General features: G+C 41.2%; 3 protein-coding genes across 5 annotated transcripts; 1 reads left to right on the plus strand and 2 right to left on the minus strand.

Moving 5' to 3' along the window:
- Positions 1–248: 248 nt before the first annotated feature.
- CHRNA9 (cholinergic receptor nicotinic alpha 9 subunit) lies at positions 249–19,342 on the minus strand. 3 transcript variants are annotated; one of them, XM_085223277.1, is made up of 6 exons: positions 10,743–10,944; positions 10,591–10,605; positions 9,347–9,492; positions 8,371–8,525; positions 7,177–7,709; positions 249–6,732 (listed from the first exon to the last, which is right to left on the minus strand). In XM_085223277.1, the coding sequence occupies exons 2-6, from the start codon at positions 10,598–10,600 to the stop codon at positions 6,182–6,184; spliced, it is 1,395 nt and encodes a 464-aa protein (XP_085079403.1). In that variant the 5' UTR covers positions 10,601–10,605; positions 10,743–10,944; the 3' UTR covers positions 249–6,181. The 3 variants fall into 3 exon arrangements, with proteins under 3 accessions (XP_085079403.1, XP_085079404.1, XP_003205903.3); XM_085223278.1 differs by lacking the exons at positions 10,591–10,605; positions 10,743–10,944 and adding an exon at positions 19,132–19,342; XM_003205855.5 differs by having other exon boundaries at positions 10,591–10,948.
- Positions 19,343–22,710: 3,368 nt separating this feature from the next.
- Positions 22,711–24,327, minus strand: LOC104910790 (uncharacterized). Its single transcript, XM_085223426.1, has 2 exons — positions 24,167–24,327; positions 22,711–23,623 (listed from the first exon to the last, which is right to left on the minus strand). The coding sequence occupies exons 1-2, from the start codon at positions 24,325–24,327 to the stop codon at positions 22,711–22,713; spliced, it is 1,074 nt and encodes a 357-aa protein (XP_085079552.1).
- A 512-nt stretch (positions 24,328–24,839) lies between these two features.
- Positions 24,840–26,383, plus strand: LOC104910789 (uncharacterized). Its single transcript, XM_085221921.1, has 2 exons — positions 24,840–24,927; positions 25,515–26,383. Exons 1-2 carry the CDS (start codon positions 24,840–24,842, stop codon positions 26,381–26,383), a joined length of 957 nt encoding a protein of 318 aa, XP_085078047.1.

Consider the following 26,383-nt stretch of genomic DNA (forward strand, 5'->3'; position numbering starts at 1 on the left):
GAGGACATTAACATCTATTTAACTTTACCACAATTTTTCATTTTTGTTGCAGTGAAACACTAACAAAAGCATCTCCTCTGTCACAGAAATGAAGTGAGCAACTTGGTACCATTTGGCCAGAACTGAATACAGAATGAATAAAAGAGTCAGATCTACTGTTTGCCTATGATACACTAACGACAGAACCATACAGATATGTGCATAATCACAATATCATTCTTTATTTGTTCATATTATACTGGCTCAATAATTTCCTGCTAGCATGCTCTTAAGTATGCTAATGGAGAATGTGCAAGCAAACAAAACAGAATACAATGTTGTTATACAGTATTTAAGACCACTATGAATCAAATTTATTAGTGGTGACACATAGCAAGCAAATACACAATGGATTCTAATTTACTCTTTTTATTCACTGAAGCTCTGCCTACAATTATCCAGGTTAGATCCGAGCAATTTTAAAAACCACGTTATTTTTTGCTCCAATGCTCTTCCTTCCTTTGCCAGCTCTGTCATAGTGTTCAGAGTAACTGAAACCACTACGTTCATTAAATCCAAAGAGAACACAGTCAGATCTTTGGCATAAAGTCCCCATGCAACTCCCATCACCATAGATAAAATCCTGTTCAGTGAACACCAATAAAAATAATGGCATATAAAAAACTCTTTCAAGTTCTTTTGCAATGTTTATTGCAAGTAGATGTATGAATATCATAAAGCACAGAACCTGGTAAAGAATTAATGCTCAGAAAGGCAGAAGAAGCAAACAACAATACTTGCTTTCCAAAGAAAAACAAAACAGAACATCAGAAAAACAATAACAATAGTACTCGGTGGGTTACTTAGAAGGTAGTAGTACTGAGTTACATTTAAAATAAATGTTTTCAGGAACTGTAGTGAAAAACTCCCTGCTCTTCATACTGTAGCTTTTCTTTTTTTTTTTTTAATCTTGATTTGTGCTTTCCAGATGTTCACTAGGCTTAGTTTCTCCTCTGAAGAAGTGCCCAAGAACAGACCAAGATATAACAGTTCCATACATCTGGAATTAAACACAAACCATGTTTTTCACCCTCCTATGCTTCCCATCAACTGACATCTGTCCCTCCACAGCTGTGAACAAATTTTGTCCTGTTGCAAGGGTACCCTGTATTGTCTTCTCTATCTCAATGGCTAGAACCACTCCTGGAGATGCAGCACAGCCATGGGCAGCCAAAGGAACACTACATGGCCAAGAAAACACATGATTTACTGCACCACTAGCATGCTGCAAGGTCAGTCCCTGCACCTGGATAACCAGAAGACACACTATATGGCCTGAGACTTACCTTTGTGGTAGATTAACTCAAAAACTATCCTGACAGACTCCAAAAGTTGATATGGAACTTAAAATGGCTTGTAAGATCCCAAGGAGTACTAATACAATAAATGGTTTGACAAGTGCACTGCCCATTGCCATCAAGTGGTTCCCAAGTGGCTGAACAGCTTCTGGAGCTCAGGCTCACAAATCCCTAAATGCAGCCAAAGGGGTTAAAACAGCACAGCTTAACAGAGCAGTTAGAATACACTCCCATCAGCCCTGCAGACCTTCAGTGGCCCATGAACAAGAGATAAGAATCAAACACTCAAAAGCATTTAGAAGGAAGCCCGAGCTGGGGTACCTGCAAACTCACTTGCACACTGCAAGCAATGTATAAACAGTACTGTTCACTGTCACTTTGAAGAAAGGAGTTCTTAGAAGGGATAGAATCGTTCTCTTGGAAGGGATCTTCAAGGATCATTCAGTGCAACTGCCTGACCACTTCAGGGCTAGCCAAAAGTTACAGTGTACACAGGAGGGCATTGTCCATGCCCCTCTTGTACACTGACAGCCACAGACTCTGGAGAAAGTGAAGTTTCAGTTTGCACAGTACAAAGAAAATAAACCCCTTCTGCTATCTCTATCCACAGCTGGATTTGTCTCTAGCAAAAAATAAATATTCCTCCTTCATAGTGGACTCCAGAGTTAGTTAGAAAAGAGATATTTGTTCTGCCCCTCTAACTGATCTCCAAACTATTCACTCTGCTTGCAAGTACAAAAGAGATGGTTGCACAGAAACCACAGAGGCCATCTTTGAGTTTATATCCTGTTGCTGATGAAAAGATTTTAAGAATGAAATCGAGACTACATATTCCTCTATACAACAGTTTTTAAATGAGAGAACAGATGGATTCTTCCCGGCTTTCAACAGAACAAAAGGAATTCTCTCACACCCCATGCTCTCTTCTTCCCATCTCCTAAACCTGTACAGACATTACAGGTCTTCTATTTCTCAAAGTGGCACAGAGCTGCTCTCTCAGGAGTTCTTGCCACACTCTTGCATTTCTTGAGAAACAACTCTCAGACACTTTCTAGACTTGTGGCATGGTTAGAACAAAGTTTTGTTAACCAGAGGGTGAAACCTGCAGATAGCTTATAATGTCACAAGATAACACTTTGAGTTTAGCCTGAATTCTCAGGATGCAGTTCCCACAAACAGATTTCTTGGCATTGCTAAGAGCATCTTCTACTTTTCTGCATTGCAACCCAACATCCTACCGCACTTCAGTTCTGCAGTCCTGATCATGGAAGAGAGTACAGTGAAGGCAGCACAGGAGATAGTTCGTATTTCTCCTCATTTTAACACTGTAGTGACTCAGTACAAGAGGAGACAGGTGACCTCTGCCAAGATATTGGACAAAAAAAAAGTGTGAGCTAGTTCCATTTCTCCAAAGCCTCTGTAGCACACAGACCTCACAGACGTAAATAGTATTTACAGCATCATTGCCTTCTTCAGTAAATATAAAGTCACTCGATGCCTTCATATTAAGTCTCACAGTTACTCAGACAAGTGTATAAAGCGTTGCTTTTCTGTTACTATAATCCTAGTCATTTATCATCTCTAGGTTTAATCTTTCTTCAAGATTACTGAATCTAAGCATGAGACACAAAAAGGAAAGAGGAACAGACCAAGACGAGCAGAATTAAATTCTACTGCCTCCAGTCAGCATTACAGATGTCACATGAAGTTCTGACTGCTAACACAACTTGGCTTCAAAGAAAAAATTGCTCTAACACTATTGCTAGCTACAGTTATACAGTATATAGAATAAATACAAGAACACATAGAGACACTTAAACTGCATTCTCCCCAGTTTAACTAGAAACTCCCAAGGCAGCTTTAAACGAGATAGCCCTTGTAAAGCTGGCAAAACAGCTGCTGCAGCATGGCCCTTGGCTCAGCCTTGTCATCAGAAGCATGGCCATGCAGTAACACACTATGGTTTTACTCTGGAAAATGATTAAGTCCAAATCTGCGAATCTGAGGGACTTTGGATGGAGCTTCACAAAAATAATACAGGTACAAACATCTACCTACATGCATCACTGCTGCTCATATTCTTTATTTGAATTTCTTTATTTAGCTCTTATGGACTAAGAACAAAAAAGAGTTCTCAGATTGTTACAAAAGAAGATGAAGATTAACTAGTTGTAAGTAAAGGAACAGAAACACTTGAGAATGCATGGAGATCCAAAGAAAAATAATTTTTAAAAGCAAATATAATCGTTTTTAGAATAAAAAATAGATATTCATCATATTCTTGTAAGGAATAAAATTCTTTAGCAGCATCAGTTCTTCATAGAAAACATACTGGAGAGAAGTGCAAAGTATGATTTCAGCATCCAAGCATGAGCACACTGAAAAGCATAAGCAAAAGAAGGTCCAGGATCCACCGTGATTGCTAATTTTCCCTTGTAGATGTGAAATCCATAACTGTATGCACATAAACTGCAGTTTATTTTAACAGAATGGCTTGTGCATGATCTGAACTTCCAAAATATTCCTAGTCAGAATAAAGGTCTGTCTAAATCTAGAATCTGTCTCCAACGGATGCCACAAACAGGGTGAAGAGCACAAAATAACACGCAGTAAGGAATCCCTAAAAACACTGATTTAGCTTTCAGCACCTCACAACTGCATTTAGTTGTACCCTGACAGATTTGAATTCCATTTTCCCCCCCCTTCTCTTTACATCCATATGATCTTTTAGCATTCATAAATTCTACTGCAAAGATTTTCTCAGCCTTCTCACACATTTTATGGTCAGTCTCCTCCACTGTAACACACTGTATATTTGATGCACCTGGTTTCAAAATTGGAAGAGACGGTGAACAGTAACTCTGCTTTCTTTATGCCACCCATAAGTCTTGGACAAACACTCCCTCGGCCATTTGTTTTCCATGCTGAAGATTCATGTTCTGAATATATTATCTTTATCTTTAAATACTTTACTCTCCAGGCTTTTGGGGCAATATCTTTTTTCCACAACAAAGAAGAAATCAGTTTCCTTGAAGAGGCAGTATAAATGTCAAACCTTGAACTCCATGGCAAATGGCTGTGACTGTTCTTCTGCGTAGTGAAAATAAACAGCCTGGTTTCTAAAAGAGATATTCAAAGTTACCCCAGTTGACTGGGAGCTGATAATAGATAGGGAACACACTTGAGACTTTTTTCCACATACTGAGTTTATTCTTGGCTACCTACCCAGTTTATCTTTACATTAGAACCTGGACTTTAAAGTTTGCATTATGTATGAGATTCCAGATAAACTTACAACATTAATTATTCCACAGAAAAGAAAACCCAGCATTAAGAATTCAATGCATTGTTTACATAATAATAATAATTACAAACCCCTTTCTTCCAGTAAATTTGGGCATGACAACTGCATCACTTTGTCACTTTGACTCCTCACTCTTAAGTTACAGCTTCACAGGTATGCTCCTATTAATTGCAACAATTACAAAAACTCATTTTATCACATGAACTTTTGACTGGGATCCATTACAGAGTCCTTCTGCCTCTCCCACCACATCTAGAATATCATGGTTTCAAAGTTCAGGGTGCTTTGTAAAAGCAATTTATTTGCTGAGGGCAAGCCTGGGGTATTAAACTTCTCACTTTACCATGAGACATCGTCCAGAACTCCGTTAGTCTGAGAGGGTTAACAGAAATTAACACAGAGGGCTTTTGGTGTGGTCAGCAACAAACACATTCATGTACACTTAAGTACTAAGGTGTTGAACAAGGAGTTGATTATGGCACTACATTAATGATTGTGCTGTAAGATCATGCTTTTGTGCTAAGTAATGCACAAATCAACCCTGCCATTCTTCTAGAAGCTTATAATTTAAGTATTAAAGAGGATGTAAAATTTGATAAGGGGCTGGAATGAGCATTGGTGAAGGTCAGTAAAATGATCAGAGACAAAACAGACTCACAGACTGTTTTAGCAGCCTCATAACTAACATTTAAAAGCCCATCTTGCACAAATGTCCAGGGCATGAAATATGCAGGGAGGATAGAAGAAGCCCTTCTTACTATTAGATTCAGGAAGAAGGGAATGGAAGAGAGGCCCCATGACCTGCTGTGGAAGAAGTCCTGGCAATCTGGCTTACTGGACCTGTCAGGACAAATATTTAGCAGCAGAAAATGATTAAAAGGAAGATCAAGGTAACCATCATATTTGGTAAACCAAATGGCATCAGAAGCGAAAGGCACACCACAGAGCAGAGGGACAAGTTGGGCTATGAGCGGATATGAGCAGTGACCAGAAAAAAAGCCATTAAATTAAAAAAAAAAAAAAAAAAAAAAGAGTGCAAAAAAGCTAAACTAGGAAAATAAGCTAGACAAGGGTAAAAAAATAAGGCAATGCCACATAGGGATAAATTCCAGGAATTGTCATGATCTTGCAAATATCCCAACTTTGTTCTGGCAGAGAGAAAAGGTCAGCTAAGTTTCAAGGTGCAGAGACACATCTCTCTGAATACAGTGTACCCTGATAGGCTGTCTGCTCCTTCACTGCAATGCTCCACCTGATCAGCCTGCAGTCATGGCCACCATTCATCAAGACAGAGCACAGACTGCTTATCCAACGGCCTCATCTGGGCTGCACTCCCTTATTTATAGCAATGAAGTCACTAGTAAAGCCCTCAGTTGAGCAACGTCTAAAGATGCGTTGCAGCCTACTGAAATTTATTGTTACTGAAGTTTATTGTTACAGAACGGAAGACACAAAAACCTCAGAAGCACACCTATCCCACAGCTCCACTGAAAGGAGCTGACTCAGTACATTCATACCTACACAACATGTTCATCTGCAGCTAAGCTGCTTTCCCAATGACAAGCACGCTCATAAAAAACACCATGATAAAAAAAATCCACATGAAAAACCTGTCCATCACCTTTGCCACTTTCTTCCACTCAATTCCTTTGGCCCGGTTTGCTTTATGGTCTCGAACACAATTAGCAATATATTCAATATTTTTAATCAGCATTTTGTAACAGGAACAGCAATTAACATTCTCCCTAACATTTTCACCATGAACTCCAAAGCTTTTATTCAGATTTCCATTCAGATTTTCCTTGAGATCACTGTCATCATTTCCACTGGAAAGGTGATTTTTTCTATCTGCCCCCTGACACATGTCACCACCCTCTAACCTGTATTCTTGTTCCTTCTCTCTTCGTGGACTTGTACAATTTTCACCCACATCATAAACAAAAAAAATTTTTGACATATAGTCCAAGATTACCACTCTGGCCCACTGTGGAACAGGCTTTGCTTCTGAGCCACAGTGATGGACATTCATTATAATGATTGTCAGCGCAGTGGAGGCTGTGATCATGGTCATAGTTGCTATGTAATACTTGCCTGGAACACAAAATAAAATTATATTAAAGATGCTATCCACATTAAAAAAAAAAAAAAAATCAGTGCAGAAATAGCAATGTGACAAAGGGGTTGGAAAGCACAGGGAGGGACACAGAGAAAGCAGTCCAAGGCTATGTCCTGTCTGCTTAGAGTGATAGATGGGTAAGGAAGGTACTCAAATACAGCAAGTCATAATGTGGGTGGGAATTAATTCTGGTGAGAAAGTTAGCATAAATAAAAATAAATACCAAGTAAATGTAAAGAGCTTCAGTTTAACTGTACAAATACCATGCATACTTCAAGTATTTCACTAGATATTTTTTTTTTCTTAACAAATGCAGCCAACATTTATCTTCCGAAAAGCCATAGATGACACACAGTCAATCCGACATACAGCCCTGATTTCAATAAGCCATGTTTAAGAACAAAGCATGTAAAACTCACCTATCAAAGGTACGTTTTCAGAGGGAGGCATAATCTCTGCAACCATCAGCTGGAACACAGTCAGAGCAAGAAGAACTGTAACACCTAGAGACACTTTTTCTCCAGAGTCTGCAGGGAGATAGAATCCAAGTGGAGCGAGGAAAGAGATCAAAATGCAAGGAAGAAGAAGATTAAATATGTAGAAAGATGACTTCCTTTTCAAAATCAGCGTAAACGTTACATCTGGATAAGGCTCAGAGCAGCAGCCGTAAGTGATTACATTCTTAACCGCTGGCATACCATGAATCTCCCATTCCACGTCTTCTACAAAGTCAGAAAGGTCACCACTATCAAGAGAATTGATGATGTCTACCTGATTACCATTATAGGTCCAGGAACCAAATGTAAGGTTGCACTGCTGGCTGTCAAAAGGAAAATAAGATACATCCACTACACATGAGCTTTTTGTGATAGCAGGTGCATCCCAAGTGATTTTTCCATCATATCTCAACACAACATTAGTATTCACAGGTTCTGAAAAGTCGTCATCAGCCCTAAAAGACAGAAAAGCAACAGTCAAGATTGATATGCAGCAATTCAGTGCACGGGTTGGGGAAAGCTGGGGGGAGATCCTGGCTTCACAGCATTAAAAGCATGCTTCTGAAAATGTGTTATTTATTCATATTGATTTTTACTAGAAACTTACTATATTGCTTACTACATTATTTACAAGTACCAGTCCCCATTAGTGCCAAACATCAGTGAAACTAAATTATACTGTATACTGTATTTCTTGGCCATTGCTTCTTCAAACTTGACCTCAAACAGGACACAGTGAAATACCAGATTCATTAAAAAATTATGATAATCTGCTGTTCATTACTGGCCAGGGAGAGCAGACAAGATGGAGCCTTTGCATACCACCTTCCTGTAGGCACCCTCTTCCAGAGTTCTTCAGCAGCCTTTGCAGAAAGCATTTAAGATTGACAATGTTCAAAACTCACTGCAAACAAGAAATTCATACCAGCTCTGCTATGTAGCTGGATCCATTGCCAAACTATCTTATCTATGGCTTTAGGGATGATCAGTAATAAATATTAAGACAACAAATATATTCCCTGCTAATGTAAAATGAAGTTCAGGCTCCATGAGTCATTTCTTCTTCTACCCTCTCTCTTACACCCATTCAAGATGATTCTCTCTGGCCTCACTCACTTGTTATAGAGGACAATATCTGGCCTCCAGACCAAATTGCTTGGAATTCTGATAGAATCCAATCCATCGTATTTATCCTTATCCCATTTGAGATATGCATCATACCAGCTTTGTCGAATCCATAAGTAAGCTGTTAAAATTTGGTTCCTTTCATCCTGTATAAAAAATACAAAAATATTTCTCGCTGAAGGTGAAAAAAAGTACATTCTAGATGCTGACAGCATTTGTTGTACAGCTTTAAAGCAGTGCCCAAAACAGGCCTGAATACTGACAGTCCACAGTACTTCCCACACAGGTACATATGTACATACAGTGCATGGGGAGCTTCTCTATTCGATCCTCTACGACTCTCTTGTTCAAACCTTCCTCTCAAAAGGAGGATTATTTTCCCTGCACCCTCCCTAGCTTTAAATACAGTTACCTCCGTTTCTTGTATCTCTAAAAAGTTCCTTTTTCCACAGTCAGAATAACAGCAGATTTAGCTTAAAACTCTGAAAGCTTGAGGTCTTGAAGTTGTAATTCACAAGTCAGAAGTGATTTTCCTTTTCCCTTCCAGACAAATTTTCTTTTCCCTTAGAAGTGTTGAACCAAGTGTTGAACTGGTTGAACCAAGTTTTTAAGAAGTTACTGGAAGCTAAAATATGGGGTTTAAGGAGAAATTAATTGCTCCTTAGAAAAAACACTCCCTCTTTCTATTTAGTAGCAAAAGTTGCCTGAAAGCTGGAATACAAACACTTTACTGATACTACAAAAAAAAATTCTTAACAATTTAGCAGCTGTAAGTTTGTAGACACGTAATGGAAGTTGTACAACTGCAATCAGATAAGACTATTAAGAACTGCAGAACATGACCCTTGTGAGGAATCATTACTGAAGTTGTCACAGCAGTATGCAAGCTGCTTTCCTACTTCAAACAAGTTAGCAGTTGGTACGTTTCTGCACATTTTCAGAAAAACAGAACTGTATTTTTACTCACCATGTCTTTAATTTGGGACAATGTTATCTGAAGGGTAACATTCAGCACTTTATCTGTGTCTTCCACTGGTCTTAGAGCATTTGAATAGTCTTCAAACAGTTCACTGAACAGCATCTGAGCATATTTCCCTTTGGCTGATTCTACAGCTGGATAATAGATTTGTTCAGTACATCAGATTAAGCACCGAGCAATATCAGAAGCCATCCCCTTCCAATAGCTTCAAATAGCATTTGCTATATTTATCATACACATACTGTAGAGTATAATTTAGTGCAGAAACAGAGCAAACCTGATAAAGTTGTTCAAATAAAGATAGCATTCACCTGTAGTAAATGAATAGCTAGCCCTAGCTTTTCACACCTACTTGAAAAAAACAAAAAAAAATCTGTATCCAGAGATTCTTGCCATTTTTTGAAAGTAAATATCATTACATTTATTTTACTCATATCTGGAAATTATTGACTGAGGGACATCTGCCAAACTAAAATTACAAGCAAAGGCTGAAGTCAAAACTGCTCCCAAGCTAATAACTTGTGACATCTCCCTAAACACAGCACTGATAGATTCATGATACCTTCAGAATTTACCTCATCCCCCACGCTCTCTTTTCTTTTTTTTTAAGCAGCACTTGGAAATATTCCGAGCTGCTTTTCTTCACAATTTAACAATTACAAGAAAGATGAACACATCCTTGGACCAAAACATTTCCCAGAGCATATATTTGAAGGCATTTATTGCTATCCACATGCCATGGATAGCACACCAAAACTTCAAGTTGTAAACACTTTTGCTATTCCGTACTACTTTATGCATCATAGTTTCTCAAGACAGGGTCTCTATTATCTTTAGATTCATGCATTTTTGCAAGTAAAGGATGAGGACAGTGACATTCACAAGGCTTGTACAAATGCCAGCTGGCATAGAGTAGGAAGCAAGCGTTCTGGAACGCACCGCTCTTTGGTGACTCACAGTCACTTCCTGGGCTAACCAGAGTTCAAAGAAAAACCTCTTGATTAAAAAGAAATCTTAACAAAAGCTTCATAAGGAGCGTTTAGATCTATCTGGTTATATATAATCCTTCATTTTGTCGATACGTCAGAAAGATGAAGAATAAAAGCCAAAGAAAAACACACATGAAGGAGACTTCTGGAGCTCAGCCAAGTACGACACATCAGGACACCAACTCCTATATGAGTAGAATAAACCTCCATGCAAAACTTAGCTACCAAGAAGTGTTTTCTCACCTTGAAGCATCGCGGCTGTGAACAGCAACCAGAGAGAGACATAAAAGGATGACAGGTTATTTCTCTTCATTTCTGGACCTTAAATAAAACTGTTCACCCAGAAGCATGACAATTTTTATCACTATCCAAAACTGTAACAAAAGATGAGTTACTGTGGTACTGAAGTACAGCTAGAAGTAACACAGTCCTCCTTCTGCAGCTGTCAGTGTCCTGGAGAGATGGCCTCTGTTCCTGCAGTGCCTGGGGCTCTGCTGAACCCTCCCTCTCTCCGTAACCTGAGAGCTGCCTCCTTGAAGCTAATGCTGTGCAAGACAACAAACGGATGGGATATCAGTAGGAAAACTGTTTTCCATTGCTTTACTCCCTACAAACATAAGATTATGTTTCTTCATAGATCAGACATTTTTCATTTCTCCAGTGGGTCAAGATTTACTGACCTTACATTCAGGAATATCTTGCTCAAAACCAGTCCAGTGAAGCCTGTGAACCCTCATCAAAATAAATAAATAGATAGATAAATTCAATAACCATGGACTCACTAAGATCATCTTGTCCAACCATCCACCTGGTACTAATATTGTCCTCTAAACCATGTCCATTAAGTAATACATCTACCCTTTCCTTGAAAACCTCCACCACTCCAAGCAGCTCTTCCAGCACCTGGCCAGTCTTTCTAAGAAAAAATTTTTCATATCCAACCTGAACACCCCCCTGGTGCAACTTGAGGCCATTCCGCTAATCCTATGCCTAGTTATGCAGGAGAAGAGGCTGATGCCCACCTTGCCAGAGTCTCCTTTCAGGCAGCTGTAGAGAGCAGTAAGATCTGCCCCGAGCCTTCTCTTCTCCAGACTGAACAATCCCACTTCCCTCAGCAGCTCCCCATAAGGCCTGTGCTCCAGATCCCCCATCAGCTTCATTGCTCTTCTCTGAATGTGCTCCAGGGCCTCAATGTCTTTCTCATAGTGAGGGGCCCCAAACTGCACACAGTACTCAAGTTGCAGCCTCATCACAGCTAAGTACAGCGGGATGATCACCTCTCTGTTCCCGTTGACTGCACTATTTCTGATACAAGCCAGGATGCTGCTGGCCACACTGCAGGACCATGTTCAGCTGAGCATCAACAACACCCCCAGATCCTTTTTCTCCACACAGCTTTCCAGCCACTCTGCCACAAGCCTGTAGCATTGCACGGGGATAATAATACCCTCCTCAATATTTAGTTGGTGTGGTTACACCTGAACATCCCACATCCAATATGTCACACAGCAAAAACTACAACCTACTTACTTGTATACTGACAAAACAAAGTTTTGACCTACCAAAGTGATGCTGTGGAGAAGAGATGTAGCTACACCAAGAACTACTGATAACAGAGGCAACAATTGCCAGGGATCACTGAGCACTTCTAGAACCAAGAGTCATATTTCTTCACCACAGGTTGGAGAGAATCTTGTGAACAGTTGCACTAGAAATACAGACCTGCTGAGATGTGCAGACTGATGCTGTAATTAGTATATAACCCCATATATTAAAGAACCATGCTACTTTAAAACACTAGAACTGCTGTCTGAGGTGGATGGTGGTGGTACAGCAGCAGAGATTGAACCTTCCAACCAATACTGTTACTTTTAGTTGCTGTATGGCAGATGGCAGCAGAGCGCACTCTGACAAAATGGCAACTAACACAGAATTGACAATGAAACAAAGGGTGCCTCTGAATTTCTCCATGCAAGAAAAATAGCACCCCTTGACATTCTTCCATGCTTGCTGAACATTTATGAAGAGCAGACAATGGTTGTGAGCACAGAGAGTAATGCATTTCAGCAGTGACAATAACAGTGTGAAGGGCAAGCCATGTTCCAGACAGCAATACTGGTTTTTATGAACATGGCACACAGACTCTTGTTCATCACTGGCAAAAGTGTATGGCCATTGGTGGTGACTGGGTTTTAAAACAGTGTTTTATAGTTCAGAATTTGCTCCATCAAATGGTGTTATTGCGCTCTTTGTATCTACTGTATTTTCCATGGACATAAATGAGGCATTTCTTTCAGAATAACCAACATGATATTTCCAAGGAAAGATCTCAAAATAAGTACACAAGAAGCATGCTTGTATATGCTGATTATTCAGTTTAATCCTACGCGTGTATAAACTTCATGTTATTCACTATAAACGTGTAACCAGTATATTCCTGTCATATACCCAGGAGCTGTTGCATACATGATATACAGACAGTGAGTATGCATATCATAGAATGCTCTGAGTCAGAAGAGACCTTCAAGATCATCTTCCACCCCCCAGCCAATAGGCCAGGGCTGCCACTCATCAGACCAGGCTGCCTAGGGTCCCATCCAGCCCAGCCTTGAGCACCTCCAGGGATGGAACATCTACAGCTTCTCAGGGCAACCTCTGCCAGTGCCTCACCAGTCTCTGAATAAAAAGGATTCCCTTTAAGACCGAACATAGATCTCCGCTCTTCTCATTTAAAACAGTTTCCGCCTTCTCCTATCACTATCAGACCCCATAAATTTTTGGGGTCTCTCCCACTTATAAGCTCCTTTTAAGTACTGGAAGGCCACAGTGAGGTCTCCCCAGAGCCCTCCCTTCTCCAGATTCAACAAGCCCAAGTCCCTCAGTCTGTCATAACAGGAGAGGTGCTCTAGCCCTCTGATCATCTTCATGGCCCCTCCTCTGAGCCCACTCTAACAGCTCTGTCTTTCTTGTGGAAGTCCCTAGGACTGGGTGCAGTACTCCAGCTGGGGCTTCATGAGGGCAGAGCAGAATGGGACAGTCACCTCCTTTGCCCCGCTGGCCCCCTCCTCTTCTGATGCAACCCAGGATCCAGCCAGCCTTCCAGGCTGCAAGTCCACACTACTAAAACAAGAAATACTTGTGATGCTTGAGCTGCTACATTAACTACACAGTACTAACAAAAAAATATAAAATACATCCAAAAGCCTTTTCAATATTAAAGACTTAAGAACTTTAACAATCTTAGTATGCCAGACCATTGGTCTCCTCTAGCTTTTTTCCCCCCAATAAATCTGATTTGTGATTTTAAACCAAACATCCCTGAAGTAGACATTTGTGTGAAGGCTGAGTATTAAGATTTGTTATTTAATGATCTGAGAGATTCATCTAGACACCCACACTTCCTTGGAATATAGTTTCAAATTGTGGCTTAATCTATAGTAATACTACTGCCAGGTGAAATATTCCATTTAGCAGTTGAACAGAGTCTAAACAGGAACAGAGTATAAGTTTATTTGTCAAACAGTTCTATTTTTCCAGCAACATGTCCTTCTATGAAGTCAGGAATATAAATACAAAGCAGATTACAGAGATAATTTCAGAGTCACAGGTGTTTGCAAATTAGATTCAAGTCATTAACTTCTCCTAAAACTAAACGTCACAACTCAGTGGAAACAAGCGATCTTGCTAGAGTGCATCTACCAGCAGATGGCCCTATTAGCCAGCCCACCAGTTTACCCAGACATTCAAGATGATTTTTGTTTATCTTGTTTATAATACCATCACTTTTTGGATACTTGGATTAGTTTTGCTGATTATTTACCTTTCCTTTAATACAAGATGAACAAAGACAAGATTTTCTTTCAAAGAAGGTAAGCAGAAAGAACAGAACTATTTAATGGCTAATTGTGGCTCTGGGTCTGCCTAAATTACATACATAAAGTTAATCACAGGAAGGTCTCAAGGAGGCAAACATAAATCATTGTCAAAAACTGTTACAATATGAAACCATATTTAGAGTACTGACTGCTTCTGGTGCTGCAGAGAGAAATTAAGGCACAATATCCAGCCCCATTTCCTTATGATTTTATTCAAACATTTGACTTTGCTCTGTTCTTTTCATAGCCAGTACACACTTTGACATTGTGCTTGCCTTCACATTCAATGGGACAGCATTGTATCATTCATTCCACAGTGCACTGAGCCTGTGTGATGCTCTCATGACAAATAACTTTACTGTTCTAGGCAAACACATAAGTTGCAGTGTAGAAACATGCAAAATACAAATGCAGTGTAACACCATGCAAGGTAAGTTTAACTTTGCATACATTTTATGGAGAGACTGAAGGTGAGGAGGATCTCTTTGCATATTAAGTATCTAGAATCTGGAAGTTTTTATCTTGGACAAATAACAAACAAAACAGAAAAGTTTAAAAACTTTTTTTTTTTTTTAAATTGAAACAACAAATTGTACAATCTTTCCTGCTAAAATAATCCTTTACCCCTGAGGCTAAGGTTTTAACATGTATGTTTTCAGGGTTTTTGTCTTTTTAAAAAAAAAACAAAAAAAAAACACATTCTCATCCTTTCTTGCATGATACATAAGAAGAGTTTTTAAGCCTCCAACGGAAAAAGCTACAGATACTGTATTATCACGGACTTCTAGGCCGTCTGTACCATTTATAATCCACTCCTTCATCGGAGAACAATAAAGAAGAACAGATTGGTTTCTAAGCACAGTTTGTAAGAAGCGTCTCACAGTCTGCTTCTACTTGCCTTCCTGCCAATTTTTCTTCCCAGAAGCTGTTGTGTTCACATTCTCCTCAGCATTTGCTACAGAATATTATCTTGTGATAGTGTGCTGTTTGACCCTATCTTCAGAGTCAAACTTCTCTTCTACTAAGACCGGTTATTTTAAGGAGGAAGTAACAACAGTTATTCTTGCCAGCAGAACAGCCTAGCTGTGCCTGCCCCAGAGAAGCAGAGTACAGCACTTCACTTAAATGCAGCATGTTTCTCTCCACCCCATTTTCTCACCCACCTACTGCCTCCTCCTTCCTTCTCTCTAAAAATCCCCTACCACCTGAAACCAGCATACTCATTCATATTTTCTTCTGTTGTACGCGCAAAAGACAGGAAATACATTAGGAAGTGTTCAGCATGTTAGGTCATGAGATAATGTGGAATATTAGCTATATTTTCCAGAAACAGTAAATCCTGTTAAATGTTAGTCATGAGCTCTGAAAATAAATTTTATTCGGGTCCACTTCTATCCACATCAGTTCTACTGATCATCTTGCAGCATTTGAAGAAGAGGAACCTTTTGTCCTAAGAAGCCTTGTATTGTTTAATATGATCTAAGATGCAGCACATTCATCCTTTTCCACTAGGACATGCTGCCTAGGATTTTATCTGTCCTTGAGAAACAACCAGTATCTGGCAGGGTTAAGAACAAAGCTATTTTATAGCTTGAGCTGTCAAAAAGCTATTTTATATACAGCTCTTTATCACTGGGATCATTTCCAGCTTTGCATCATGTCTTTGAGTGACTGATCACAGGATCTACACTTCGCAGAAAGACAACCTCTGGGCCTAAACACTGTTCCAAATCACAGATTTGCTCTGACAAGCAGCCTCATGCTCTAAACCAAACTGGATTACTACAGAAATTTTTACCCTGATACAAGGATATATACAGAATGACTCAATATTTTCCTGCCTGAACACTCTTGAGCCATGGAAGACACACTACCTCAGCTTTCCAAAGCAGCAGGGAGTTCCCAGCAACAGGTACAGGCTGAAGACAAATCTAGGTTCCCCAGGAGATTCCTTCAGATTGAGGTGGACAGCACAAAAGCAGCAAACTGCTATCTGAAGAAATAAGACTAAAGGGTGAGGAACATTAGTTCTGAGATAGTATCTGAAGTTTCATTTCTGCAATTCAGAGGGGGCAGAGGGACCAGAAATAACATTTTTAAAGGGGTATCAGAAATTACCACGTAGACAAGGGAATCTGCATAGAGAATCTAGCATCCTCTGGAAATGTCTGCTTTTCTGATAAGTTCGCATCTAACTTGCTTCACAAAATAAGTTACATCCAAACATTTGTGTCCTTATCTGAGTTCTCCACAAAGACTAATATTGTGTACTAATGCAGAGCAGCCGGCTGTAAAGGCAGCATGCCAAAAGATAAAGACAAGGAACAATTCCAGACCATAACATATCAATCTAAAGTAACTGTTTTCAAAGGACTCACAGAAGTCTAATTGCAAGATGCCTGCCACAGCAATATTCATACTGCTACTTAGCTAGTGTCATATACAATTTTGCTTTCATTATAATACATATCTCCTAAAGAGAGACACTAAGTAGACATTTATGTGACAAACTGTCATTACCTTATTGTTTCTGCTCCGTCTAATCATACAAAACAGTCCACCCAGGGAATTTCTCCACATTCTCAGAATTTAGAGCAACAAAACTGCTTCACTCAAAGTATAAAATATTCCCCTCGATAAACCACTCCAAGAGTGGTTTTCTAAGCCCATAAAACTAATTTCCAAGCCCACACTTGCTGCAAAGCTGCCTGTTTAAAAAAAAATATATACACATATATCATAGCAACTTCTTAATCATCCCAAAATAAAAATATTATGTATGCCTGACAAACCTCATCATAGCATAAGCCAGCTAGTAACTACTCACCTCTAAGGGAAAATAACTTTTTGTAAGTTTTAGCTGTTAAAGCATCTTATATGGTACATGGGTACTCACATTCTTTAGACTTCCCCTCCCCAGGCTGCATCTGAGGGTAAGAAAAAAATCTGTTGGCTCTTTCCCTCTTGACTACTTCTCCGAAAATTAAGTTCTGACAGTAAGAATGTTGGCAGAAATCCAGCACAACTCTGCCTTCAAATTATTCTGAATTTACACTCATAATGTGATCATAAAATATCTCTTCAAGATTTCTCTTGAAAGCACCATGATAGGACAGAAAAGGTTAAAAAAAATAGAAGTACCCAGACAACAGAGACACAGGTCTCCCAGCCACAAGTATGTAGCTGGGGATTCTGTATTACTAAGCCATTGGTATTACAAATCAGGTTGATCTCAAAAAAGTTCTGGCTTCACCCAACAGCAAGGCACCTGCAGCTTCTCGTAACAGAGAGATGGTAACTGGAGGCACTCCTTTTCCTTGAGGATTCTTGCAGTTCTCACATAATAGAATCTGACCAAGCTGCATCAACAAGAATACATTGCCATGTGTGGTATTGCTTGGTCATGCTCGGCTCAGGTTGCCCAGATGCTGGCTCAAAACCAGATGCCCATGACAGCACTCCATCAAGCACACCAGGCCTAGACACCACAACCCATGAGTGAAACAACAGACAAGCCACAGTGGCTCCAGGACAGATTTGAGAGGCTGTATTCATGTCTTTGGTTTTCATCTACAGAGTTCTAAGTGATAGCCTAAAGCCAAGGTGGTGTTTCACCCAACACTAAATGCACCGAAATGAATGCTCACTACTTCTTTAGTTGACTCTGCTGAAAATCATTATCTTGCCCATAAATCAAAGAATCTGCTATCTAGAAAAGTTAACCAACAACACTAATCTGAGTCTTTAGAGGCTTAACAGCTTATTCTGTAGCTCTCAAAAGGAGATATGAGGTTATAAAAACAGTTAAGATAAAACAAATGTGTGGTCTAACATCAAAATATTATAACCATGCATTATACTTGGTTGGTTTGCATGCTTTGGAAAACTTTTGTTGCTTGCCCGCCAACAACTGGCAGGGGACTTTGCCAGAGGTATCTTTGCCAATTGCTCAGCTGCCTTGCAGCTTGATGAAAGAGTGTTCTACTCTGAGACAGAATCTAAAACAGAATCAATGTGTTAGAGAAAAAGCATGAGGGATTAATACAGGTAGCTAGTTGAGCTGCAATGGACAGACAATCCTACAGTGATCCTGCAGCTATAGCTTTTGGAAAAATCTATGTGAAACTGCAAAAGACAGTTCCTCAAACTTGAATTAAAAAAATAGCATAAAAAACAGTTATAAGTAGGAACAGTCCTAACAACAGAATTGTTACTGGCTGTACTCCTGGACACTAGCAAAAGCAGCATATTAATAGTGCTACTTCAGAGAGCTGCTCTCATCCAAATGTTTTACTGATAGAGACATGTGCAGGTTATATTCCAATAGTTGATTTGCTCCTGATGAGAAGCTACACATAGGGAAGAAAGCATGGGTTTTGTGGTACACATTCTAATTCTTTCTCTTCTGCCAGACTTGTGTCACAGTACTACAACACAAACCAGAGTCCTTTTTATCCATCTTGATCAAAAACCCACTGCTTTTCCTTTAGTACCACTAACTGCTTCCAAGATTGCAGCCCTTGCAATTACAAACCTCTGAGGAGGTAATACGCGAGAATACGAAATGAAATATCTTCTACAGAAAGCCAGAGCAGGGAAAACAAAGCAGAGTGCAGGCATGACATGCCCCACATGCTGGCACTAGAGCTTCTGCACAATGTCTGGTGTCCTTTCTGCTATGAAGAAAAATAATCAAGTATTTTCTGTGAAGAAGAAAACATTTCAGCCATTGGATATACATGTTGTGGGCACAAATATATCTTCCTTCTACACTATAAAAGGAAGTCACAGTGACAGAAAAGATTTCTAGGTGTGCCAAAGGCACTTTTAGGCTATTTCAGACAATAACATAATGGAATTTTTTTTCCTTCTATGTTATTCTCAAGGTCTTCTTTTGTCAGTCACTTACCATTCAGGTGCTGATTGCAGACAATAACTATATGGGTCTGTAGATGCAATTGATTGCATGTCCACCTCAAAACTCTCTTCAGCAGTTTCTATAGCAGGAATAATTCTCTATATAAAGCCATCATACAAAGCCTAAAAAGAAAACCCTAAGTTGAAAGGCATTTGCTGTCTTTAGCTTTCTGGACTTGGATTTTTGGAATCAGATGATACTGAATGCTGCAGTCAGACTAGCAGGGGATGTTTTCATTCTACAAGCAAGAACAAGATGTACTGTGGATCCTGGTGTGAAACCAGCAAACATTAACTTAATTGCCTAGTTTTCTTTTGGTAGATAAGCAAAGGCACCGTTTCTAGCAAATTGCATCTACTCAAGGAACAAAAATGAATTATGAAGTATAATTCAACAGCACAAAATGTAACCAGTGACATAAGCTTGATACTTGATTAACTAGTGCTTAGTAATTAAAGGGTAACTTTACTTCTTTAGTCATTCTCTAAGGAAGATATGTTTTATATAAGGATCAAAATCAGAATCAAATCAAAGGCATACCAACCAGATATACAAAGAAAGACCTCTAAAACCCAAAAATCTATCACTACTTTTATTCTTAAATAGAGTCTAAACACAGCAATTAAAAATTGTAGAAATTGTAAGAGTTCAGGTTCCTACATGAGTACTGACTCATCAGTCTCTGAACAGTAACTCACAATGTAACACAGTAAATTCCCCCAGCAGACAGCGATCAGTAATACGGCTCTCTCTGGAGTCTGTATGCTCAGTCTTTCAGCCTTACCATGAGAAAAAGAGTGAAATCATTAACTAACATAAGAAAGAATCGTGACTTGAAGTCATTCTTCATTTTGCTTCTTAAATAAAGTATCTTGTATCCCTTCTCAGCTTCTATTCAGGATTAATTAGAACAGTAAAAAACAAAAAACAACAGAAAGCCACAACACTTCCAAATATTAATGTTAACTGAAAAAAAAAAAAAAACCACTTTAGGATTCTAAGCTGATGAGTTGTCAAGCTCCTAAAATATTCAGAAGAAAACACTTTTTGTCATAAAAGCAATCCTACAGCTCCAGCAAATACAGATCAAGCACTACATTTATAATTCTGCTCTCTCAAAAAGTATGCCAGCCTATCAAAAAAGGAGTTTTTTAAATAAGCAGGAATAGCTAATTATCTCTACAAGAACTGTTCCTTAAACAGATTTCTACTCATTTCAGTGCTAAGATCATAGAACTGAGTAAAGCTGAGCCACCATCACCTCTCCAGCTATTTCCTAGATTTCACTTCCATTGTAGGGGTACTAAACAAACAAACAAAAAAAAGCTGTGGTGACAACTACAAAATGTAGACAAAAATAAGAACAAAGTTAATTTTCTCTCTTCTGCCTCATGTATCACACCAAAGACAGATGCTATATATAAAACAGAACTATTTGAAAGGCTACCTGGTCTCCCCTTCTGGCAAGGACAACTTACTGCTGAAATCATTGAGTCAGTATTACCAGCACATCTTCAACCAGTCTCTCCTGCTACGTTGAAGAAGATACCAATAAACCTAAAATACCAGTTTAGCTCCCTATTGAAGCCTCATCGAGATGAAGGTGAATACCAAACTAGCTTTTCTATCGCCAATGTCAGTTTGGCTGAAGACAATCCTTTGGCAAGTCTTCCCTTCTTCCAGGGAAAAGGAGATGGCTTCCTAATCACCATTTTCAGTTACAGTTACTAACAGCAGCCTTTGTATTCTGGAACTTGACTACTCAGCTATATATTTATCAAGGTTTTGGTTCCGGGATTTTTGTTTGGTTAGAAAGATGATCTTGAATGTCTTTTCCAACATCAGTGATTCTATGATTCTACGATTTGCATCATCTCCCATACAATTTCAGCAAATGCATCAACCATCAGGGCTACCATTCATACTAATTAAACTCCCTTGTCAATTCTTACAGGAAAAGCACTGACATAACCAGACACCTGTTGTCCAACACAGACCATTCACAGCATGACAACACAGCATTATGGAGCTGGTGAAAACCTGGGTAAAGCCAAGGAGCAGACATCACATACACCAAAGGCAGCAAAAACATATTAAAGCCTGCCCAGAGCAGAGTTCTGCTCTGAGTCTCTGCTCAGTGGGTACCTCCAGATAAGTCCTGCCAAATGCCACGCTTGCATCACCTCAATTCTATGCAGAATATCACAAAAATTCTATGCAGAAATTACTATGCAAACAAGCATTTCAGTGAACAAAGCCAGGCAGTGAAACACAAATAGCTTTTAACTGAAATGCTGTTAAAACCAAGATCTCAGATATGATAGCAACCACTAAAGATGCCTCACTGCAGTAAATCCCACGCTGAACACAATGCTACTCAGGGTAAAGAGTAGCAGGGTGGTGGTATCCTGTAGAGAGATTAGAAGATCTGGGAAACCCTGCTTAATTATTTCTATGGAAATCATACCAGAATTAAATTTCAGACAGCTCCCTTACTTCTGTAGCCCACCCTGTTGCTAGAAAAAGGACAAAGCACAGAGAAAATTTGTGAACTCTCTATTTGTCAACACCTTTGTTCAAGGTTTGGAGCAGTGATAGCAGGAAGGACCATCAGTAGGCTTGCTCACTGTAGTGCTCAGGCAGGACACCATCACACCTACCATCTCCCTTTCTTGTCCTGCCACATGGTGAAAAATATATTCCATCACACATCCCCTAAGTGCTGCAACCACAAAATTGGCAGCACTCAAGCCATTATATTTCATGATTACAGTTGAAGACTCCTCAGTGTAAGCAACTATCTTCAAATTCACAAAAATGAAAGCGCAGACTGAATAATGAACAAGTAATATAACCTAAGGATAACATTACCCATTAAGTGAACTCTGTACTATTTTAGTTGTTTAAAATTCTAATCAGGCTAATTATGCTCAGAGGAAATTGGGATTAACAGACAAACAAATACTTTTGGAGCCAGTATTTCCTGAATAAAGATACTGGTTTGAACAGATCTTGAGTACCAAGATGGGTTGTTTTTGTTTGTTTTTTAGAAAAAAAAAACTTCAGCCTTTGGTGTCTGTTCTTAGGCTAATAGCACAGCTTGTTTCCCTTTTGACCTCAGCAACATCTTTTACCATAGCTTGACATGTAACAGCAACATACGTTATAGTTAACTACAATATTTTACAATGCCTACTGTAAAGTCCTAAGGTGATTATTTTTCAAAACTTTAGAATCACTTATTGCTCAAAAAAAAAAGCCAAAGTCTACAATTTCTTCAGATAAAGAATAATATCAGTAAGTACAGACTGCATTTTTAAAAAGGAAGCATTTATTAACTGAAGTTATACAAGATAAAAGCATCTGCGGGCACAGCAAGTTTGACAGTCCCCCACCCTCAACAGTACACGGTGAAAACAAATACAAGTGAACTTCACAGACCATACCCACAGTGAGGTAGAACATTCATTACAGATGGTAATGTTAGTTTATAGTCCTTGGCAGTAATTTATGTTGTTGAAACTCCTACAGAAAGAAACCACTAGCTTCTTTTGCCCACTGTCTCCATGGCTATGACTTCTCTGGGAACACACACGGCCACCTTGCCAGGCGAGTGACATCTTCCCTGGGATATCCGCAATGTGCAGCAGTGATGATAGTCCCCAGCCAGAAGGAGTGCACACCATACTGCTCCAGGGGCAGCCCCAGCAGCCTAAGGGCCCATCTGAGAACAATCAGAAATCCCCTCTTTGTTACAGGTACGTTGTCCCTGTGCACAAAGAGTGGCCCTTCCAGCCTTGAACGCACAGCCAAAAAGCTCCGGAGGGCCAGGACAGGGCACACCCACGGCTCTCCTGACAGAGCAAGGCTGATGATGGGTCTCTCCTGGTTGACAGGAGAGTTATGCAGGCGAAACGCCACCCTGCTTTCTGTCATCTGCATGTCCCTCAGGTAGAGCAGTTCAGGCTGCAGTACATTACGGTGCTTTGCCACCACCTCTCCTATTCGAAGTGCACCAAAAAAAGCCACAGTGAACAATGCACGGAACAGTAAGCATTCATAATGGGATACACACACAGATTCCAGAGCTCCTAAAAGAGATCGTAGCATCTCAATTGTTATAGGAGCATATTTTTCTCTCAGGATGCCCACTCGATGTCTCAACCCCATTACCATCCAGCGGGTTATAGCATCTTCCAGAGGGTCAGGGTTACCAGACAGTCTTGATAAGTAAGACAAAGCTGCCACATACACCAATGTTTTTGAGGAGGAGTAAAGAGACTCCACAGCTAAAAATCCCCTAACTTGATCCACTGGAATGGGCCAAGCTGCAGGCATTCCCATGTTCTTCCTAAAGGCGAGAAATTTCTTCAGCCCCTCGAGGTAGGCTTGCCAAAGCCTAACATCCCCGGAGCACTCCAACAACAACAACGTCTTCAGAGGCTGAGGTCCCAGTGAGTGTTTCCAAGGATAATTGGCCTCCCTTCCTATAAGACAGGATTCACATTAGCACAAACAGCACAAGCACACCACCCAAACTGCAATAAAGCATCCCACAGTGCGAGGCACACCTGAGTGGGGCCCCAGCAGTTCCTCTGACTACAGACACCAAGCTCACACACAGCTACACCCTGAGCTGTTAAGGAGACATTTTTCAGGTGAGAAGGATTACAAGTAACACCTGATGCATCTCAGGCTCCAGTAATTCAGAGCCGTACCAGAACGTAAACAAAAGCTCAGCTAAAGCCAAGCCTTGCTAGCATGGTCTGCAGACCTTCTAACCAGGAAGGGCACGCAGTACCTTCCTGCCAGAAGGCAGTGCGCTTCCCTGCCTGGAAATAAGGCTCGAGGCCTCCTAGAACTCTGGCCTCACACAAGACTTCGAGCAAAACGAAGGCGAGAGCCGCAGCAGGCAGAGCGCAGCGGGTGCTTTGCCGCTGCCACACGTGCTCACCTACCCGCTGCCGCGCCGAGCTCCCCGCACCGCCCGGAGCCGCCGGGCCGCCCCACCGCCCGGGTCCTGCACGCCGTCCTCTGCCCCGTTCTGCACGGCAATGGAACAGCTGCCTGTCCGGCGAGGCTCAGCTTCAGCCACTCTACACCCGGCTCCTGGGCCAACAGGGCCAGCATCTCCCAGAAAGGTGAGGCAGCCGCAGTCCCACTCGCAGCGCGGCTACTGCACGACATCAGGAGCACCACACCTCGGCTACAGCAGCACGAACTTGGGGCTGTTGATCAGCGCGGGCTCTTTTATAGCCAGCCCGCGGCGCCCGCCGATTGGGCACTCGCAGGAGAGCGGGGAGCGCACAGTGCTGCGATCGGCTGTCCGTCCGGAGTGGGCGGGGCGGGAGGTGCGAAGGGGCCGTGAGCCGACTCCTGTACTCAGAAGGGCGTTCTTCGTTAGCCCTTAATTGTGGTCTAATGAGGTGATAAATAACAGATAACATCTTCAGGGCTCTTCCTACGGGATGAGGCCCGCCCGGCGGGAGAAAGAGGCCCGAGGTGCGAACTGCCCTCCGCGCCGAACCGCCCCAGCGTCCTCCCCCGGCACGGGCTCTGCGATTGGCTGAGAGAAGAGCGCGGCTGAGAGACGGTCCTTCTCATTGGCCGGGAGTTTGGGCCAGGGTACAAAACGGTGGAACGGGGACGTCGTTGTGCTGCTTCGTGCTCGTGGCGTTCGGGGTGTCGCTTTGTTGGCGATGTGGCGCTCTGAGAGCGGAGTCGAGCCGGCTGCCACCAGCCGTTCGCCGTTCTGGGAGCTCCTCGCCTTGCTGGGGCAAGAACCCGGCATGGAGTGGCTGCTGCGTAGTCCAAATGGCTGTACTGGATCGCTGGGTTCAAGAGGACAGGAGGCTGGTGGCGGGGACAGAGTGGGTATGTGTAGTGCTGAGGGGTTTGGGTATGGGGGGCTGCATGGGGTGGCCAATCCAAGTGGGAGGTTGGCATGCTCTTTCCTTGGGCTCTGACCCCTGTGTAGGAAGCCTGCTGGGTGCTGCATGCACTAAGAATTTATTTGTAATATGTGTTTTTGTCACTTCCAGACCCTTGTGCATGTTCATCTTGACCTGGGATTGCAGAACGTTGGGGTGTTGTTCTGGGTCCCTAACAAGGCTTGGGGCATTGTTCTAAGGAGAAAAGTCATGGGGTGTTCTTACACTTAACCCTTCATCCTTATGACTCTACACATGAGAGTCCTAAAAATGCAAGGGACGTTCTTGTAGAGTTTTTGTCTTTTTTGTTTGTTTTGTTTTGTTTTGTTTTCTACAGGGACGCTCAAGCAATAGCTGCAGGGTGTTGTAAGGAAAGAAGCTTTTTGTCTGCTTGTCAGTGAGACTGCCTTGCTTACCATTGCTAATCTTGGTTTCTTTCTGCAGATGAACTTGGCCATGTTTCTGAGAAGCATCCCTTGGGTCCTTGGCCCCTGAAGACTCTTATGTTACTGGAGGGCTCAGGAAGTAACCACCAATGGCAGCTCTACTGTGAGGGCCTGAAGAATTTTCTTGCCTTTAGAGAATGCATGGCACTGCCTGCAGTTTGGCCACTTCCAGTGGGTCAAGTGAAAGGGTTCTTGGTCACCATGGAGTGTCAGGATCTGCCTCCCACAAAAATAGTAACATACATGGAAGGGCTGTCCTTCATCTCCAAAATGGTAGATCATTCTGACCCTCTTCAAGACCCTGCTGTCTGTCACATGATATCAAGATTGAAATGTAGGACTGCTGTTTCAAAAGAAAAATACTCTCCTGTAACAATTGAAGTGTTAAGATCTCTCCTGGGAACTCTGGAGTCTGTGTGTAGCTCTCCTTATGAATGTATATTGTTCCGTGCCTTATTTACTGTGGCTTTCTGGGGGGCACTACACACAGAAGAAATAGTGGCAAATCACAAAAATGTTGTCCAGCCAAAGCTCTTGTACTTGAGTGATCTCCAGCTGACTAGCTGGAGTGCGAACCTTTGCTTGCGTACATCTCAAATAGGTCAAGAAAGGTCTTTGGTCCAACTGGCACTTTCTAGAGAGACGTGGGTATGTCCTATTGAAGCTCTCCATGTTTATGTGGCAGCACGGCCACAAGGAGAGGGTCCTCTCTTTGTGCATTTGGATAATAGACCTGTCACAAAGAGGGAGTTCCTAACAGTCTTCCGACGTGCTCTTGGACTTGCTGGACGTCCTCCGAATCAGTATGGTGTGCATTCTTTCTGGCTGGGGGCTCTTGTAACAGTGTGGTCTTCATGGGTATTCTGA

The sequence above is a fragment of the Meleagris gallopavo genome, chromosome 4 (assembly GCF_905368555.1).
Source record: "Meleagris gallopavo chromosome 4, MGAL_WU_HG_1.1, whole genome shotgun sequence".
Taxonomy (NCBI): Eukaryota; Metazoa; Chordata; class Aves; order Galliformes; family Phasianidae; genus Meleagris; species Meleagris gallopavo.

Excerpts from the sequence above, each read along its gene's own strand:
- CHRNA9 (XM_003205855.5), bottom strand. The coding sequence starts at position 10,660 with ATGAAGAGAAATAACCTGTCATCCTTTTATGTCTCTCTCTGGTTGCTG. Across the intron at positions 9,493-10,590 it reads CACAGCCGCGATGCTTCAAG|CTGTAGAATCAGCCAAAGGG; the intron begins GTGAGAAAACAC and ends TCTATTATCCAG. Across the intron at positions 6,733-7,176 it reads TGAAAACGTACCTTTGATAG|GCAAGTATTACATAGCAACT; the intron begins GTGAGTTTTACA and ends TTTGTGTTCCAG.
- LOC104910790 (XM_085223426.1), bottom strand. The coding sequence starts at position 24,327 with ATGTCGTGCAGTAGCCGCGCTGCGAGTGGGACTGCGGCTGCCTCACCT. Across the intron at positions 23,624-24,166 it reads AGAACGGGGCAGAGGACGGC|GGAGGCCAATTATCCTTGGA; the intron begins GTGCAGGACCCG and ends TCTTATAGGAAG.
- LOC104910789 (XM_085221921.1), top strand. The coding sequence starts at position 24,840 with ATGTGGCGCTCTGAGAGCGGAGTCGAGCCGGCTGCCACCAGCCGTTCG. Across the intron at positions 24,928-25,514 it reads CTTGCTGGGGCAAGAACCCG|ATGAACTTGGCCATGTTTCT; the intron begins GCATGGAGTGGC and ends TTCTTTCTGCAG.